This window comes from Eutrigla gurnardus (genome assembly GCF_963514095.1).
Source record: "Eutrigla gurnardus genome assembly, chromosome: 13".
NCBI lineage: Eukaryota > Metazoa > Chordata > Actinopteri > Perciformes > Triglidae > Eutrigla > Eutrigla gurnardus.
In genome coordinates, this window is record NC_139936.1 from 15,406,671 (window position 1) to 15,424,907 (window position 18,237).

Below are 18,237 nucleotides of genomic sequence, written 5' to 3' on the forward strand. Positions count from 1 at the left end.
CCTGAGGGGGGGCAGACCCGGGCCAAGCAGGGCTGACAAAGCACTTTCTTTTAGTCGTGCCAGCCTGCAAACCCCCCGAGGCCCAAACATGGATCCAACCCCCCCCCCCGTCTTCTTCCACTGACTTCAATTACATTAAACCAGCACACTTCACTGAGCACACCAAACTCGGTCAATCAGAGATCAATGAGAATTTAGTTTGTTCTTCAAACGTGGGTTTGTGTCGCGGCTTAAAGCTGAAGGTTCGGCTGCTTTGTTTTATGGAAGTTTAGTGAGTTAACAGTCAACACGTCTCCAGTGGCGACGGTTGTGATTCGGTCCACAAAAAGGATAATTATGAAGTCCAAAACAAACAAAAAAAACCTGAAAATCTTATCACGTTGCAAATCATGAAAACGACAGCATGTTTGGCCTTTCTGCTTGAAAATTACTTACAAAATGAATCTACTGTCAAATAGGTGTCGATTATTTTGCTGTTGATTGATTTATTCATTTTTGGCTCCTCACTTCAGTTCTACGTTGTTTGAAAAGTCAGATTAATTTTACTGCTTATTATTACATTTAGAAAATAATGAAAAGTGCCTCTTTTGTATTACAAGAACTGAACTATCATGACAATGTATGAATTTCTAAAAAGCTTTCAATTTGGTGAATTTTCTTTTGAATATAACAAAAACTGCTGAAATCACATTACTCATTGATTCTGATTAAACATTCACCTTTATTTCATCCCATTAAGGGTCTGTATTTATTGTTTTATTTGTTTGTTATTTATATATGTATTAATTTATTATAATATTCTGCTAGACATGCATTTACCTGCACAATAGAGATAATTTAATATTTAAAACTATTAATTTAAGATAAGTAAGGCTGCTGTTTTAATGATTGATTAATCTGCTGATTATTGTTTCAATCAATTAACTGTATAGTTAATAAAATGTTAGAAATTATTAAAAGAGAAGGGTTCTTATAATTTAAAACACAAAAATGGCCAAACTGAATAAATGCCTTTAAATGAGAAATCAATCATCAGAATTAGTGACAGTTTATTTTTGTTTCAATAGTTCCAGGAATATATTATATTGCTTTAAAATAAGATTTTTTGTCCATCATTGAATAAAATAAAAATGTGGAAATAGTTTACTCGTTATGCAAACACCAGGATTACAGAAGCAACGCCACATTTTTAGGAACATAAAACCATCACAATATCGTCATAGTTGGGCTCATTACGTCATCATCTACTCTCCAATCCGGGGAGAAGGTCCACGTTCGTCTCGGTCAGTGGGCTCAGAACAGAGTTTAAGGAATTTTAATCTTGGAAATGCCAATAAATCTTCAGATTGGGGGGGGGGGGGGGGGGGATACGAGACTGGCGCCTGGGACCGGCGCTGGTGCTGCAAGGCATTGTGGGGTTTATTCTGGGCCTGGGCCTGGCAAAATTAGCCATATGAAGAAAGAACCAGTGGAAGTAAAGTGGACGAGAAAGTGAGCTGCAGGAAACTAAATCAGCTGCAGAATCAGGGTACACATCCGAGATGAGAAATAGAGCCAAATAGAGCAAACCGGGAACCTACTGGGACCCAACATGGTCGGGAACCTACTGGGAGCCCATCATGGTTCCCTTCATTCCCACCTCTTCCCTTCCGTGCAGCGTCTGATTCCGCACTTTGGGGACTAAAGCTGTAATGTGGCTCAGGGGCCTTCTCCAAGTTCAAAAGTTCACCTTTTACGATCCCCCGAGCCGGACTGGCCATCTCCAAATAAAAACATTCCGACCTCTGTTCCCAGCTCACACACACGCACGCACTCACGCACGCGCACACACAGCCCAAGAAACACACAAACAATTCAACCACGTCCACGAACAAACCAAAGCACCTACATTCCAGGACCAGGACGACATGAGTCGTCCTGGTTCCGGATTTCGCTCCACTTGTTGACACATTTAAATGTCTAAAGTTCAGATAAAACATGACGACACATTAACGCTCCTCCGCTGATGCTGAGGGTCAAACGTAGTGCAGCCACGCTGTTGCGTTTGCAGGTGAGCGGAGGTGTGAGACAGTCAACAGTTTGCATGTGCGTGTGCATGTGGAGGTGCAGGATCGTGGTCCAGGTCGTGTTTGCTCACCGGTAACAGACTTGGCGTTGTTTCTCTCCGGGAAGTCGAACCCGTTCGTCCTCTTGTCTATCTCCATCCTCCTGCATGGGCTGATCCCGAGTCAGCGCGACGTCGCGTCTCACACACGAATAAAAACCCTCCGCACGCTGTTGAAGGTGAGCTGGTGGTCTGGTGGTGGTCTGGCGGTCTGAAGTGGGTCGAGCTGGCGCTGCTACCTGTCCTTGGCCTGGCGGGCTCAGTGCTCCTGCTCGGACAGTCGTTCCATGATGCAGCGTCGCGCTCCCAGTCAGCGGGGAAGACCTGGATCCACACCCCCAGGGGTGGTGCGTTCAGGGATAGTGGTTTTCTGTCACACCAAGCGGGAACAAGGAGCCGAATTAATAATATTTCTAATGTTAAAGCAACGAAGACTTTGTGACTTCTCAACGAAACAGAAAACCTGTGTATTGTAAAGTTAAAGTTGAATGAATACGGAATTAATAGATATTAATCTATAAAGCCTATCGATCCCCAGTGAACTCATAATTTCCTCATACTACTGGGTTTAATGTGTCAAAGGAAGGAGCATATTTGAAATAATACACGACTATTAAATAATGTTCTGTTCATTAGTCCTTGTGTTGATATGTTATGGTCTAATATTATGAAGTTGAATTTCTCCCAGGCGACGTGAAGGCAGCACAAACACACAACAGAGAGGCCTTTCTCAGTGCGGACGTGCAACTAGTCCATGTAGGGAAAGTACAGGTCTCATTAATGGCCAGTGAGGCAGCATGTAGATACCTGTTAGATCAACTCAAATCTATGGAAGCCCATTTCTGCCATTGTCAGGAAAATGAGAGAAACTTTATCAAAATAATGAAATTCGACACCAACTCATTATTTTGAGAAAGTTTTTTGGGGAAAGTGTCTCTTTTTTCTGACAGTGGCAGACATGGGCTTCTATACAAAGCAGCTAAATGGAATTCAGCCACCATTAACGTCATTATTTACACCTGTGCTTTATAACATATTTGACAAATTGACCTGTTTGAAGCATTACGGACATAAAGTCCCATTCTGCAGCTGAAGAGCAGCGTGGCAGCGTTTTTACCAAGTCAAGCCGAATAGCAGGCTAATGCTAATACTGTTTGTTTCTGGTGTAGGCTAATGTTACTAAAGCTACTATTTGGTTGCTAGGCTTATTTGGTTTTATTTTCTTATTTTATATTTAGCATTAGACCTAATATTACAGGCTATTTATACACTGTGGCTTAAGCCTACGGCTGTATTTCATAGCGGCTACATGTTGAGCCTACATAATATCCTGTCTGGTCCTTTACCTGTATCTCCATCTTTGTCCAGGGCTGGATGTCTTTAGGCCATCCAGGAAGTTTGCATCGCTCCGGTTCCCCCTGTGGCCAACAAGTTTATTGCATCACAGATAAGACATCATTTTGTAAAAAATCATCAAATAAACTTAAATCTGATTATCATAAATCATCCCTTTATTTATTTATCATATATATATATATAAATAAATAAAGGGATTTGTTATTTATATATGCAGGAAGGCCTATGATATATATATATATATATATATATATATATATATATATATATATATATATATATATATATATATATATCCTGCATTTTTTAAATCAGGCTCTCTTTTCACTTCTCATGATAGTGATAGTGAGCTAGACAACTTTCACCACGCATGACTTTATTCACAATTATCCTGATAAATTCACCACAATTATGTTGAGAGTATTTGAGAGTATTTTTATTGTAATCCATCCCTTCTACTGACGTATTTTGTTGTAGAACCACAGACCTTATTTCAGACTTCAAACCAAAAACCTATTGACTTTGAGACGAGGGAACGACATGCCATAATGCAACCTGATTTGGGTGTTTTGGGATCATTGTTTTATCTCTCCATCCACAGGAAGAACATGACGATGGTCACATTCCTTGTATGTATACTTTGCCATTAAAGCTGTTTCTCAGAGCGTGTAGTGCCCTCTGGTGGTCACGCTGTAAAAGACTAGTGTGTGGGGAAAATAAATCGTGTTTTTATTTAGCCTGAAGCTAGCTGCTTTTAGCTAAACCACATGTTCTAAAGTAAAGAGAGAACAACGTTTACACTTTATCTGCTGAAGATTGATTCAGGATCTTGCTACAGAGCGCACCTCTCTCTCTCTCTCTCTCTCTCTCTCCCTCTCTCTCTCTCTCTCTTACTAAAGCATAAATGATGTACTAATATTCTATAAGGTTACTTGTGTGTTATTACCTGACCTTGAGGCCCCTATGTCAAAATCTATATTTAGACCATAATCTGATTTTCCTAGATTGATATGATTAATATGATATGGCAGTTTGTTAATACAGAGGTACCACACACAGAATATTAATGTGTTCCAGCATAGACAATCTATAAATTGCTATAAATTGCAGCAAGACTAGGCCCAAACACTATACATGTCTTTAGTGATTTTTTTTTACATTCTGTTTCTATGAACTACCTTTTGCCGCTTTACACAACCCTGCAGAAACTGTGTATTTGAGCTGCAAAATAATACATGGCCACCTGGTGGCGCCAAAGGACCTTCAAACCTCTAAAGTGAGCCGTTCGCCTGGAAGGGAGTGTTCATCAAAGTTGGTGAGACGTTTAAAAAAAAGATAAAACTCTTCAATGAATGAAAAACAATATGGAATTCGAAATAGGATTATTGTTATAACAATAATATAATAATAACAATTATTTTTATTATTATTATTGTTGCTATCCAAACCCAGGATACGGCACTGTGTGTGTGTGTGTGTGTGTGTGTGTGTGTGTGTGTGTGTGTGTGTGTGTGTGTGTGTGTGTGTGTGTGTGTGTGTGTAAACCCCTCCCATCCGTGGAGGACAGCGGATGACAGATGATGCGCGCAGCTGAAAACGGAGCGCTCGGTGCCGACAGCGCGCAGACACGCCGGTAGCATCCACTCATGCAGACACACATGCAGACACACATGCAGACACACACGCAGACACACACTACATCACGTCTCCCGGTGTGAAAAGGAAATGGAGTTAAAACCAGTGGGCCGGATGCAGTGACCGTCGCTTTTCTGACCTTCTCGACACTCAGGAATGAAAATGTGGAGATACACGAACTTGTTCGCCTGTCTGCTAATTCTGTGTGCGGAGGGATCTTCACAGAGCAAGGTAGGAAAACAAATGAAGTTTATTTTCCAGGATGCACATGCATGATTTACATTTTAAATCACTGAATGTCCAATTTTTTTGCAGTATGTGTCCTCGTGCCTCAGACAAATAAGAGACCTTTACATTTAGTGTCTCCATGGTAATGTGTCATTTCTCTGATTGGAGCTGGTTTATGTGATGATGGTGTGTGAGGGGCAGAGAGATGGTACTCAGTTAGAGGAAAAGTAATATCTGGCTGCCTTGTTTGTACAGCTGCTGGACTCCAGTAACCCCTCACTCTGCCTCTGAGTAATCCAGCCCTAAAAACACACACACACACACACACTGCAGGAAGATAAAATGCATGTACAGAACATATTGTAAAACATGAGGCTCTGTCTCATACGTATGGCCAAGTACGGTGTGTGACTGTCAACGATCGTCTCTCTGGATTCAATCAGATCAGTTCATCACCAGCGTGAGAGCAGAGGAAACCAGTAACCGCACCATGTGGTCGGGTTAGAAAAGTCTCACTAAGAATCTGGTTTGGTCGAGGCTAGACATGGGACAATATGAACATTTCATGTCACAATTATTTTTAATTCCTGATGTCTCGATAATCATCTTAAGGCTTCTTAAAACTCTTAAAAATGCACTCAAACATACTGCAATCACATTATAAGAAAGACATATTTTAATGCGTCACAGAGAAGACACACATCTTTTTTTAATCTTAAGTAAGATTATGATAAATCACAAGGTCTCCCTACATTCATAGTAAACCCATCGCTTGTTTAGCTTTAAATCCCTAAATGTGTCTCTACACAACACATTCCCCGTCATCCAGCAGTAGCACCGCTCCAGTCTTGGAAACGCCCAGTCATAGTCTCTGTTGCCAAACTGGTGCCGCTGACATTAATGGGAGACAAAGCCTGCGAAGGGGGGGTACCCGAGGATGGCGTGGGAACCGACGTGTGCACCTGCTCTGTGTCCTGGTTGTAAACAACCCCCAGGACAATCAGCAGGTCAAATCAGGGTTGGAGGGAAGGAAACGGTGGGCTGGGGAGGCTCAGTCTGCCCGAAGGAAAGAAACCCACAGCAGCCGAGAACTCCGTGATGAACAACAGGTGCTGCGCCTCGTAGCCACAGATGACATTTCATTGTGTCTTCATTTAATTGGGGATGATGTCCCATGGGGCTCGATGAAGAGTCAACATCATCAGTCTGTGGAGAGTTGAGTCTCTGTTTGTGGTTAAAACAAAGCTGCTGGAAATGAGAGAGACTAATAGCCCCAGTTACCACCATGCGACCCAGGTGCACGACCCGCGTGTTACACGTGTGTGACGGCGCTTGGGTTTGCTACAGAATGGCCAACGTGGACATCTACCTTCTGGAGCTTTTTATTTTGAAAATCACTAGTTTCCTGCATTAAATGGGAATTGGATGCTTTTATTTTGGAAAAACAGCCTCACCCTGAGCTTCTAATGGAGCTCTTACTCTGAAGGGGATGGGGAAAGTGACAGAACAGATCTGACATGAAGACGTTGCCAAGTATTTGTGGCACTTTTCATCGGAAATACTCCCTCAGCTCTGACACGCTGTAATAATCAGTGTCTCTTTGTGCGTATGAACGGATGTCTGTATGGATTCATCAGGCAGCCATGTTGACAGCTTGATTTGTATCTGTGTTTTTTTCACGCTCAAAGCAGACAGATGTTTTTCATTTTGAGGTTTAAAGGTTTCCTTTAAGGTTCCCGTGAAAACAGGAACATTAACACAGTTGCAGTCCATTAATTCATCTTAACACTATGTGTTACCTTTTGTTTCTCATCCTCCTGCCATGATGTACTGTGAAGACTAAAGAGCTCAGTGTCCCGACACACAAACAGGCCCACCAGGAATGTAGATGTGTACCTGCAGAAGCAGCAAGTGCCTGATACTTAGCGTTGAGCTAATTAGCATCCCCGCGCCAGTGCCAGTGTTGTTGTTTATAGTCCGAGTCACCGACTTCATGGTTCAACTCCAGAATGAAGGTTTAATAGCATCCCCCCCTTTGCACCGAGTTAATCTTTACAGTGGAGCAGTAAGACTGTTAATCAGAAGCGCCACTAATTAGATTAAAAATCAGACGGGCCGGGTGGACTGGAATGTGGACCCCAGTTGTGGGCTTGAATAATCTTGACAGGAGATGATGTTTGATTTTAAAAGGATAGTCCGTCCGTTAAAATCATAAGCTTGACGGGCTTAAGCCTGATTCCAGTTGCCTTCTCGGACATTAGCGAGGGAATTAGCTGCCGGTCGTTACAGGAAAGTTTGTGTTTGAATGTTGGAACATGCAGCTAAACATTTGAGCTTCAGCACAGGATCCGTTTTCACCACACAGCTGAGCCGGTGATCCAGCTGGCAAAGCACTAACAGGAGAGGATATCCTTGTTTATATGAACCGTGCTACTGAAACATCAGGCTTCTGCATGAACCGCTCGTATGAACAAATCCCTCGTTAAAGGGACGGTTCACCCCAAAATCAAAGTACCTGTAGCGCTATTTATCAGTCGTTTGGAGATATCAGCTGCAGAGACGCCTCCCTTCTCATCATGGAACTAGACCCCGCTCCACTTGTCAAATAAATATATTTGAAACTCTCTTTCCTGAAATCCTGATCCAGTTACTCAAGATGATGCACAGACCTTGTTGTTAGTAACGAATTATAATAATTAATTTATTATAATTTGAATAATAATATATTGAAATAACGATATCATCATTAATTAAAACCACTAGTTTCCTTTTGTCATCGTCGGGGAGAGTTAGCTGTGAGCGGCTGGCCGATCTAATAGCTCATTTCCTCCCGCCGTGCAGACATGAGTTCATGTTCGAACTCAGTTCTTCTTGACCTGAAACTTGACCGCACTTGAAAGGTCAAATCTAAAGACTCAAAGCTCAAAGCATGCGTTAAACACTCCGTACTCTTAATTATTAGCACTCCTAATCGTGTTGCCAGTTCTCATGCTGGTAGGTCAGCTTGGCCTGAGACGCTGGATGGGTCAGTCAGGCAGAGCAGCACATGTGATCCGACAGCAGGACTGGATTCAGGGAGATTCAGATGCTGACAAATGTTTCTCCTGCAGTTCAGCCTGCGAGGTGAAGATTTAGTCCTCCTAGACGAGACAAAACATCAAGTCGGCTACCAAAGTAAATCTGGCTGGAATTTCTCGGACTTCTCCAATTTAGAGCCACTTAAGCCGATGTTGCTATGCAGCGGTTGGTGTTTGCTGCTGAACAAAGCAGCTCAGCAGGGCCGCAGGCGAAGCTTCTGCTGAAGAAGTCTAATCTGCTAATCCACTCTGTTTTCATGTGGCTGCAGGATTTGTCAACCTGCTGCCTTTTCGCTTGACATGGGTCATGATTGGTCCGACTCTGCACACAGGAGTCCAGCCCACATCAGACCCCCTCCCAGCAGGTCTGCGGTAAAGGAGGGGAAAGCCCCCCCCCCTCCCACATATACACACCCATCGCCCAGCTTGCATTCCTCCACTAATGAGCCCCCACCACACCCTCCTCCTCCTCCCCCCCGAACCTTCAGCCTGCTGCAATCTTGCCAGAAAACGTCCCAAATTATTAAATTGTAACTACAGAACGCTGTTAAATAATAAAGACAACCAGATCACAAAGCCATAACTCCCAACATCACCCTCACGTCACGGTGATGGACTGTAAATGGCTGCATATGTAAATAATATTCCCTGTCATGTATCATTCACCTCAGGAATTTGGACTCATAAGAGACAGATTTGAAAAAACACAGAGTTGATGAAGCCGACGCTGAGAAATCATGACTTTTAGTCCAGAGTATAAAAAGATCCTATATTTCCCATGATGCAACTTATATAAGGCGGGACCGCCCTGGCAACATCAGGAGAGTGGTGTTTGTTTCAGGCTCAACAAAGCTCAAGCTTAAAAAGCTCTGTGGTGGTGAAAAATGACCACTATTTAGTTTTAACTGCAACTACAGTACAATATCTGATATACATCAATACCATTTGTAAAAGGCCCTTTTACGCTGCTTTTTTTTCTGCACCGTCATCATCATAAAAGGTCCAGAGACGGCTTCAGGGCAGAATGGTTTCTCCTCTGAGACGCTAACGGAGGTCGTCACAAACAGTGGAAAACTTCAGAGTTCCCAGCAGATCTCATTGACAATATGAACAAATATGCAATAAATGTGTTGCTGTTGAATTTCTGCAAGAAAGCTGCCATGTTAGCCAGTTTCACACAGGGTTAGTGTGGAATGTTTGGCTGCCAACGCTCCATCATCATACATGGCGGCCAAAGGCAGCTGGTTAGGAGTTACATTCGTCTCGGAGGCTTTCCTCTGACTCACACCTGCTCACATCCAAAACTGATGAAAGCTTCTGGCTATTTTTCAGTGAGACTTTCCTTCCATTTCTTTTGTTTGCCTACAATTCCAATGGATTTATAAATCCAGTTAGAATAATGGAATTATCTGATTAGATTCAGATCAAAATAGTTGTGATTCACAATATTATCCCGATAATCATCCAAATATGCTTAAAACTCAAAAACAATTTTTCAATTTAATTTTGAATCCTGTATTTTTTAAATCAGGCTCTATGTTTCTCTTCTCCCCAATGACAAACCTTTTAAAGTCACCTCTGAGAATATTTAGTTCCGATTTCCAATAATGGAATTTCACCACCATCAGCTTATCGTGAGTGTTTTGAATTCGAAAATGGAACATGTCACGTGGTCTCTTCCAGATCTTCGGGGAGACCGAGCCGGTCCGGATGACGTCGGAGGGCTCAGACTGCCGCTGTAAATGCATCATGCGGCCCCTCAGCAGGGACGCCTGCACACGGCTGCGGAGCGGCAGCGTGCGGGTGGAGGACTTCTACACGGTGGAGACGGTCAGCTCCGGCTCCGACTGCAAGTGCTCGTGCACGGCCCCGCCATCCTCCCTCAACCCCTGTGAGAACGAGTGGAAGATGGAGAAGCTGAAGAAACAGGCCCCCGAGTTACTGAAGGTGAGCAGATGAAGATTTATATGTTATTAGATATTATCTTCTGATGGCTTCAGTTTTAGTGTAAAATCATTTAGACGGACTCTGAATGAACCCCAGACTCAGTGTGGATGTCTATAGTGTAATCAGAGAGAGGGAGCTTCAAGTTAGTGATAAAGATGGTGAATAATGTTTTTTTGATGAGCAGCTCCAGTCCATGGTGGACCTGCTGGAGGGAACGCTCTACAGCATGGACCTGATGAAGGTCCACTCCTACATCAACAAGGTGGTGTCTCAGATGAACACCCTGGAGGAGGTAAAACACAAACGCAGGCACCTCATGTCATTATAGCTAGACCTTTGATCTTCAAATCCAACACCAGCGTTAAATAACAGTGAAATAAGCTTGTTTAGTTTGTTTTAACTTGCAAAACAAAAATGTCACAATAAAGAGATATATATTTACTGAATCGTACCCTGGCAACTTGGTAAATTAACAGGAATTACAAATCAAGTGTAAACTGTTTTAATGCAGCAACCAACTGGTCCAAACTTAAACAGAAATTACACCTATATGATATTTATAGTATAGAACTGAGTTGAATAGATTGGCCCCATTGTCATGATACCCGATCCAGATATCTGTGTCAGCATCGGCCCGATATTGGTATCGCTGCATCCCTTATTATAACCTAGAGGTTACTAAGAGACACATTAATAAACGGTTATGGCTCATGAAATTTAACGAATCGTGATTGCTGTGAAAATAATGATGTTATCTTGCAGACAATCAAGACGAACCTAACGCGAGAAAACGACTTTGTCCGCGACAGCATGATGAGCCTCACCAACCAGTTCAAGAGATACGAGAACTCCTCCAACGTCATGATGAGCATCAAGAAGGAGATCTCCAGCCTCAGCATGCAACTGCTGCAGAAGGACTCGGCTGAGAGAAAAGCTCAGGTCCCAACAAACCCTCTCCGTGTCCTTGTATAAGCATGGGATCATCTAGAGTACTTCTAGTAAAAATATATCAAATAAATAAATAAAGGGGGGTCAGGGAGGGGTATGTGTGCATGTATGTAGTGATAGAGATGTAGGAGAATTCAGATCAGTCACTGTAGGAGTAGTAATGTGGAACCAGGGCTCCATCTCCATCTTTTCATCAATATATGTCAAAATCTGTATTTTTTTATTGTAGGGTGAACTGTTCCTTTAAGCCCTTCTGTTAGTTCAGCGAGGAAAGCGATGCTTTTGGAGCAGTAGTACTATAATCAGCAGGAGTGCCAGTAAAACAAATGTAATATATAACCAGAATGTCATGTTTACAGGACACTAATGATGAGAAAACCAAGGAGGCTGTAAAAACACCCAACAAGAAGACTCCTGCAGCCAAACTCTCACCCAAGACGCCCAAAGAAAAGGTCGTAAAGCCCAAGAAGGAGGCAATTAAACCTGGGAAGCCGACCAAGCCGGACCCCACCGCCAAGGCCAAGGCGGCTGGCCAGCAGCCCGGCGTGGTGAGGGGCATCACATACTACAAGGCTGCCAGGACGGAGGAGGACGAGCATCGAGGAGGTGAGATATACTCCGATATGTTCACAGAGAGACACCGTCTGCAGCAAAGTAAACACTCTGGCTGAGATTGCGTTCCCATCTGTGGGCCATCAGCTGTGTTGAATGTGTTGAAAATGATCCAATTGTGTTTCTTCAGCAATCTAATCTAAACCCGCATGACACTCTGCTGGATCTGGATCAGTCACGGAGCCGGAGTCACGATCTTTATTAGCTGGATTTAGTTTTCAGTTGTGGACAGTGTGAAGCGTTTCCTGAGAATGTTGTTTTACACGAGTGTGATGAAGATAAAACTTGAACGTTTGACACTGAAGCAATAAAACAGGACTCCATCGCTGTGTGGCACAAAAGATTTATTTTGCTGTTGTTTTTAGCAAAGCTGGTGTAATTAAGCTGCTGGGACGCATTCAGTGAGCAGGAAATCCAAATCTTCTATTGACAAAATACGTGGAGGTGATGGAATGCCGTCTCAATGGAGCGCCGCCGCGTCCATGACACGCCTCCACTTCACTCCTCAATGTGTGGGGAGCCTCAGCGGCGCTGAGAGAACACTTCCTTCCAATCCTCTCTGAGTCTAGCTGAGTGAATAGGTACGCTGCATTCACACGCACAAACCGTCGGGCCGCGTGTTCTGCCACGGACTCGAACCAGCGAAGCCCAGTCACACCTGTCAAACCACTGAACCCAGTCGGCTGCATTTCCATAATCTATGACAAAGAGCCGGATGCAGGAACGTTTATCGGGGAAGGTGATATACCTTCATGCTTTTGCCGGAAATGTCTCTTCAGATTGAGTTAAATTGTGTTGGAGAGCAGTGAGGAGGAATGTGAGCTCTTTACCTGCCTACACTCGTTTTTATCAGCCTGAAATCTAAAATACCACTTAATCTTCACATCAGGGACCGTGACATCACGTTTGCCTGACAGATTTAGACAATAGTCAATAGTTGAATGGACTATTGTGCATGTGATGACTTGCACAATGAAATAATTCATACACGTTTTAAAGACAAAAACTATTCAACTGAGAAGCAACATAATCAGTTTTGATTGGCAAGATATTTGAAATCCACCAGTAATTGTGCAAACTGTAGATAATTGTACTTTAAAACTCCTTTATCTGAAAATACTTCATGGCTAACTGAAATCTCCAACTGTTAATAATAAAAAAAAACCTTCCCATAATATTCCTTCTGCTCCCTCAATATTTCCACGTGTTCACTCATTGAAGATGTGCTGCTGTGATCTCACATCTGTCCACCATCACTGGACGTTGCATCAGAGTCTGAGCAGCAGAAGGAGAGCAGACTCTCAACCTGCTAACATGGTCTCTAGTTTCAAGTCTTCTTCAATCCAGCATGATGTTCATTTAGTCAATTATGGTTAATTTAGAGTCAAACAGACCAGAAAGCAGGGGATGCTTTAGGGGCGGGGCTACCCACTGATTGACAGGTCACTACCACGCTAGCAATGCAGTTAGCTACTAAAATGGCTTTAGCTCTTAGCTGTAAAGTTGACCTGGAACTATGAAGCTAACTTTGTTAGCAGATTTACACCAAGGCGCTCTGCTGCTTCTGTTCATCTTGTCCACACGTCGCTCCTCCACAGTCCAAATATGGTAATTTCCTTCATTGGTTGCAGCAAATCCAAGATAGGGACGGCCAAAATGCTGAACTCGAGGATTCAAAACCATAGTCCACCAGCAAGAGGGAACATCACCATGACTACATCCACTTCTTCTATAGATGCTAGAGGACGCCTCGGTACTCCGAGGGGCACCAAGTACACCTGAAAGACTGGCTTGCCTTCAAATTAAATCTGTCTTCGTGTAATCTGATCTTTCTCGCCCACCCAGACCATCCTGCTAAAACGTACACAGTCCATCATCACATCACAGAAAACCAGTCAGAGGACGGAGGAGCAGAAATGGTCCTGGAAACCGTGGAAGCCACTGTGGCTAAACCCATCGCCACCACTGCTGCTCCCACCACCACCACCACCACAACAACTACCACCACCGTGACCACACCCACCACCATCAACACACCAGCGCATGAGAGACCAGCTCCCACCATTGTGCTCGTGCTGGACAACTCCAACAACAACAGCCGGCCCAGTCTCCACCGAGCAGGTCTGTTTGTAATCTTGTGTTGATATTGTAATTCTCTCCCATATATATATATATATATATGGGAGAGAATTACAATATATATATATATATATGCGTATACATTTTCACCGTTCTGCTTGTTTCTTCCAGGGAAGATCTTAAGCTGTGAAGGGACTCTAGCGTCCATTGACCAGCCGGAGAAGCAGCACAGTTACGGGCGTAACGAGGGAGCCTGGATGAAGGACCCGCTGGCTAAAGACTCCAAGATCTACGTCACTAACTATTACTATGGCAACAACCTGGTGGAGTTCCGTAACCTGGACAACTTTAAGCAAGGTGTGCTTCAGTTAGGTCTCTTTATAATGCCCCATGTGCCCACCATAAACCCATAGTCCTCTACATAGTCCTCATTATAGTCCTCTATGTAGTCCTTTATATAGTCCTCTATGTAGTCCTTTATAAAGTCCTCTATGTAGTCCTTTATATAGTCCTCTATGTAGTCCTTTATATAGTCCTTTATTTATTCCTCAGAGCTCTGTGGATAGTGAATAGGAAGAAGTGATTTTGGGCACAACCTTTCATAAAGATAAAGTCACACAACATTAAGCTAGCTCTGGTCTAGCCAGCACAAAAGGGCCTAGAAATCCTGACGAAACGTAATAATGGATGAAACAATCTAAAAGAGAGTAAAATCTAATTTTGAACATTTAAATGAATGGGGTTCAAATGTGATGTGTTTTATAGTTTTGTGGTGATTTAGCGGTTTTTTTTTAGCGTTTACTGTCTTTTTCATCATCTGACTCCAAACATCATCATCATCCCAACACACTGGTCTGATCGGATCGGATATATCGCTGTGTTTTCTCTGATAACATCGATGACATTGATTGGTGCTGATTATCCGATGAGGTCTGTGAGACTAAGCAGATCTGTGGAATGTAGGTTGTCTCCGGTGGGAAAACCCACGTCTTCCAAGTCTAAACCAACTGAGGAATTGGATTACAGCCTCTAACAGAGCTGAGCCGACCTCCCCTAGTAGGGTCTGGCTTGTTGATCTAGATGTGTTTGGACAATGGGCTTTCTAAATGCACTTACATGCAAGGCGTCCTGCCGTGTGGTGAGCTCACAGCTGTGTGCGGATGACTTGGTATTTGGATTGGCGGCGATGCCTGCTGTTCCCTGACATGTGGGCCGGCCTCTCCTTTGAACCGGGCACAGCGGAGACGGATTAAGAGTGTGGGTCGGCCTTATGGGGGGGGGGGCACGTTGTTGTTGTTGTCCTTCACTGGGCTTTCCATTTATTATCACTGTCTCAATAAAGAGGATGGTAGATTAAGGCTAGCAGGTATGTGATTATTGATTTTGTATAAATATGCCCAACAGGAGAGTGGTCCATTCAAAATTCACAAGCGGGTTATTTGTTGACTTATATTATCTTGTAAAACAAAAAGGTAAGGTACCTTTAAGGTAATGTACAAGGATAATTTATTGTCATTGTACAACAAAATCCCATTTTTGCTACATAACAACATACATACACAAATAATAAAAAGTATATTATCTGTGGGGGATGGAGAATGAATTTCGGACTCTCACATCCTGAGAAAAAGAAGCTGCTCTGAGGTCTGGTGATACAGGAGCTGATACTTCTGTATTTCTTGCCAGCAGCAGGATAAACAACCTGTGGCTGGGTGGCTTTCTCTGCACGGGCACCTCCTGTCACCAATATCCCCGTCCTCGTCGATGGATACCAATTTTGTTGTAATCACCCACTGTAGAGAGAACTGTCTACTTTAAAGGAAGCAGAATAAAGTGTACAGTCAGACTTTCCTCCGATGTTTAAGCCACTGGTGACACTTCCACGTGGGCCGTTATAGGGCTATACCTTTCGATGAAAAGAGTTGCATCAGAGATGAAACAAATGAGATTTGAGTATCAACCTCCGCTTTATTTTAAAGAAGCTAATGTACTATTTTTGTTCTTTGTAGGCCGATGGAGCAACCTCTTCAGACTACCCTACAACTGGATAGGCACCGGCCACGTGGTTTATAATGGAGCTTTCTACTACAACAGAGCCTTCACCAAGAACATCATCAAGTATGACCTGAGGATGCGCTACGTGGCGGCCTGGACGCTGCTGCATGACGTGGTCTACGAGGACACCACCCCCTGGAAGTGGAGGGGCCACTCGGATATCGACTTTGCGGTGGACGAGAGCGGCCTGTGGGTGATCTACCCCTCTGTGGACTACGACTACAATCAGCAGGAGATGATCGTCCTCAGTAAACTGGATCCCGGAGACCTGTCGCTGAAGAAGGAAACGACGTGGAGGACGGGTCTCAAGAGGAACTCCTACGGAAACTGCTTCATCATCTGTGGTGTCTTGTACGCCGTCAATGTGTACAACCAGAAGGAAGGTGAGGTGAACTTTGCTTACGACACCCACACCAACACGGACGCCATCCCACACCTGCCCTTCACCAACCAGTACTCCTTCACCACGCAGATCGACTACAACCCCAAGGAGAAGGTGCTGTACGCCTGGGACAACGGCCATCAGCTCACCTATCACGTAAACTTTGCCGACCAGTGAGCTCGTCACCTGACTGTCAGTATGGCACCTAAACAGGAAGATGCTCAGTTTTTGACGGCCTAGAAGCAGCCATATTGGACTCAGGACAAAGGAGGAAGCAATGCTAGTCAAACCTCTGACCTCAAACATGTCACGCCTCGGGATGTGACTGTACAACTCATCGACAGAACGGACAACGAACAGTGAAAATAATCTCACAGGTTGAATCAAAGCTCATCAGGCAGGTCGAAGGAAGCATAGATATTTTTTTATATGCTAATTTACGAATTGTCAGCAGGCTGGCTAACTAGCAGACAGACAGATAAACTGTTTAAAGTTTAAATAGCATGGCAGTGAATGTATCCATTTAAATACAGTGAAGTCACTTCAGAACTGCTATAGACAGGAAGCAGGATTACAGAGACCAACAACTCTTCTACATTTGGGCATTTGAGACATTACTGCTCACAAGACAATATTTTTAAAAATCGCTACCAAGACTCATATCAAAGAAGAAAAATCATAGTCATTGAAACTATGTCCTATGAAATCATCACTTTCTTTCTTTTTCTCTTTCTTTCTTTTTCTCTTTCTTTTTTCTTTCTTTCTGTGTTTTCTTGAAGCTAGCATCTATTTGGAAGAAATGAAGCGTAAGCAATTTGCATAAACATTCAGTATTCTTTCTAGTTTGTTGTCACTTGGTTTGAACTTTTAAGTGTGAAGTTAATATAACTATAATTAGCTATAACTAGCTCACCTATTAGCTGATATTTTCATGGCTAGATTTCACAACCACCATCAGAATGTTAGATAGGCCTACCCATGTTTTTATCTTTCACAGATATTTCTCCACAGCTCGTGTTTCACTCCAACATTTAACTCAATCGATGAGATTATTTCTACATAGTTTCCCCCCTGAGAAATATTTGTTAAATTAAACCACCAACTATTGTTCCACCTGCCCATCGACTCCATCCTATCACCAAGCACTTTGATTAGGAATAAGCTTTCATTATTATTCCAGCCTTGTGATGCTTCCTGTGTTGAATATATAAACAAAACCACGTACACACATTTTCTAAGCTTAAGACTTTTTTATAAATATATATTTACATGAATTAATTTAACAATATGATACAACTTTTCCTTTTACATTTCCATGCATCTTGTTGGATTTCTACACTGTATTAAAATATGCAGCTTTCTTCATTGTTATTAACATTTGTATAACGATCACATTGTGTTGTAATTATTGAGTTTTGAACATGTTGTCGCAAACGCTCCATACTGTGTGACACTCTAGGTCAGTTTCAGTTTCTGCCTTTTCAAAATTAGTCCATTAGGCTTCGGAAAAGATCATGGTTTGAGTTTAAATAAGTATAAGTTAGTTACACAATTAAGTATAATTCATTACATACGTGATGTAGCAACATGACAAGCGGCAACCGACCGAGCTGCCGAGTTTGAGTTAAGAGATAGAGCCGGCTGGTGAGGCTCATCATGCTAAATTTAGTTTTGACCCCAGGATAATATGTTTATATCATGGGATCATTTGTTCATTCACATCACTAGACGCGCTGGAGACAGGGGTCATAACCTCCATGTTGACTAAATATATATTAAATACAATAAAAAGGCATCAATCAATTGCAAGGCCT

The 18,237-nt window shown here is 42.9% G+C and overlaps 2 protein-coding genes across 2 annotated transcripts in view; one reads left to right on the plus strand and one right to left on the minus strand.

Annotated features, from left to right (window-relative positions):
• The window catches only part of nr6a1a (nuclear receptor subfamily 6, group A, member 1a), a 58,708-nt gene extending 56,338 nt beyond the window's left edge, over positions 1-2,370 (minus strand). Inside the window, exon 1 of the mRNA XM_084023864.1 lies at positions 2,138-2,370. Within this exon, the coding sequence (XP_083879990.1) occupies positions 2,138-2,204 (67 nt within the window). The 5' untranslated portion in view covers positions 2,205-2,370. The remainder of the gene's footprint in view (positions 1-2,137) is intronic.
• A 2,744-nt stretch (positions 2,371-5,114) lies between these two features.
• Positions 5,115-17,783, plus strand: olfml2a (olfactomedin-like 2A). Its single transcript, XM_084025646.1, has 8 exons — positions 5,115-5,326; positions 10,084-10,347; positions 10,532-10,639; positions 11,110-11,286; positions 11,655-11,901; positions 13,753-14,028; positions 14,158-14,343; positions 15,996-17,783. The coding sequence occupies exons 1-8, from the start codon at positions 5,252-5,254 to the stop codon at positions 16,598-16,600; spliced, it is 1,938 nt and encodes a 645-aa protein (XP_083881772.1). The 5' UTR covers positions 5,115-5,251; the 3' UTR covers positions 16,601-17,783.
• Positions 17,784-18,237: the final 454 nt, after the last annotated feature.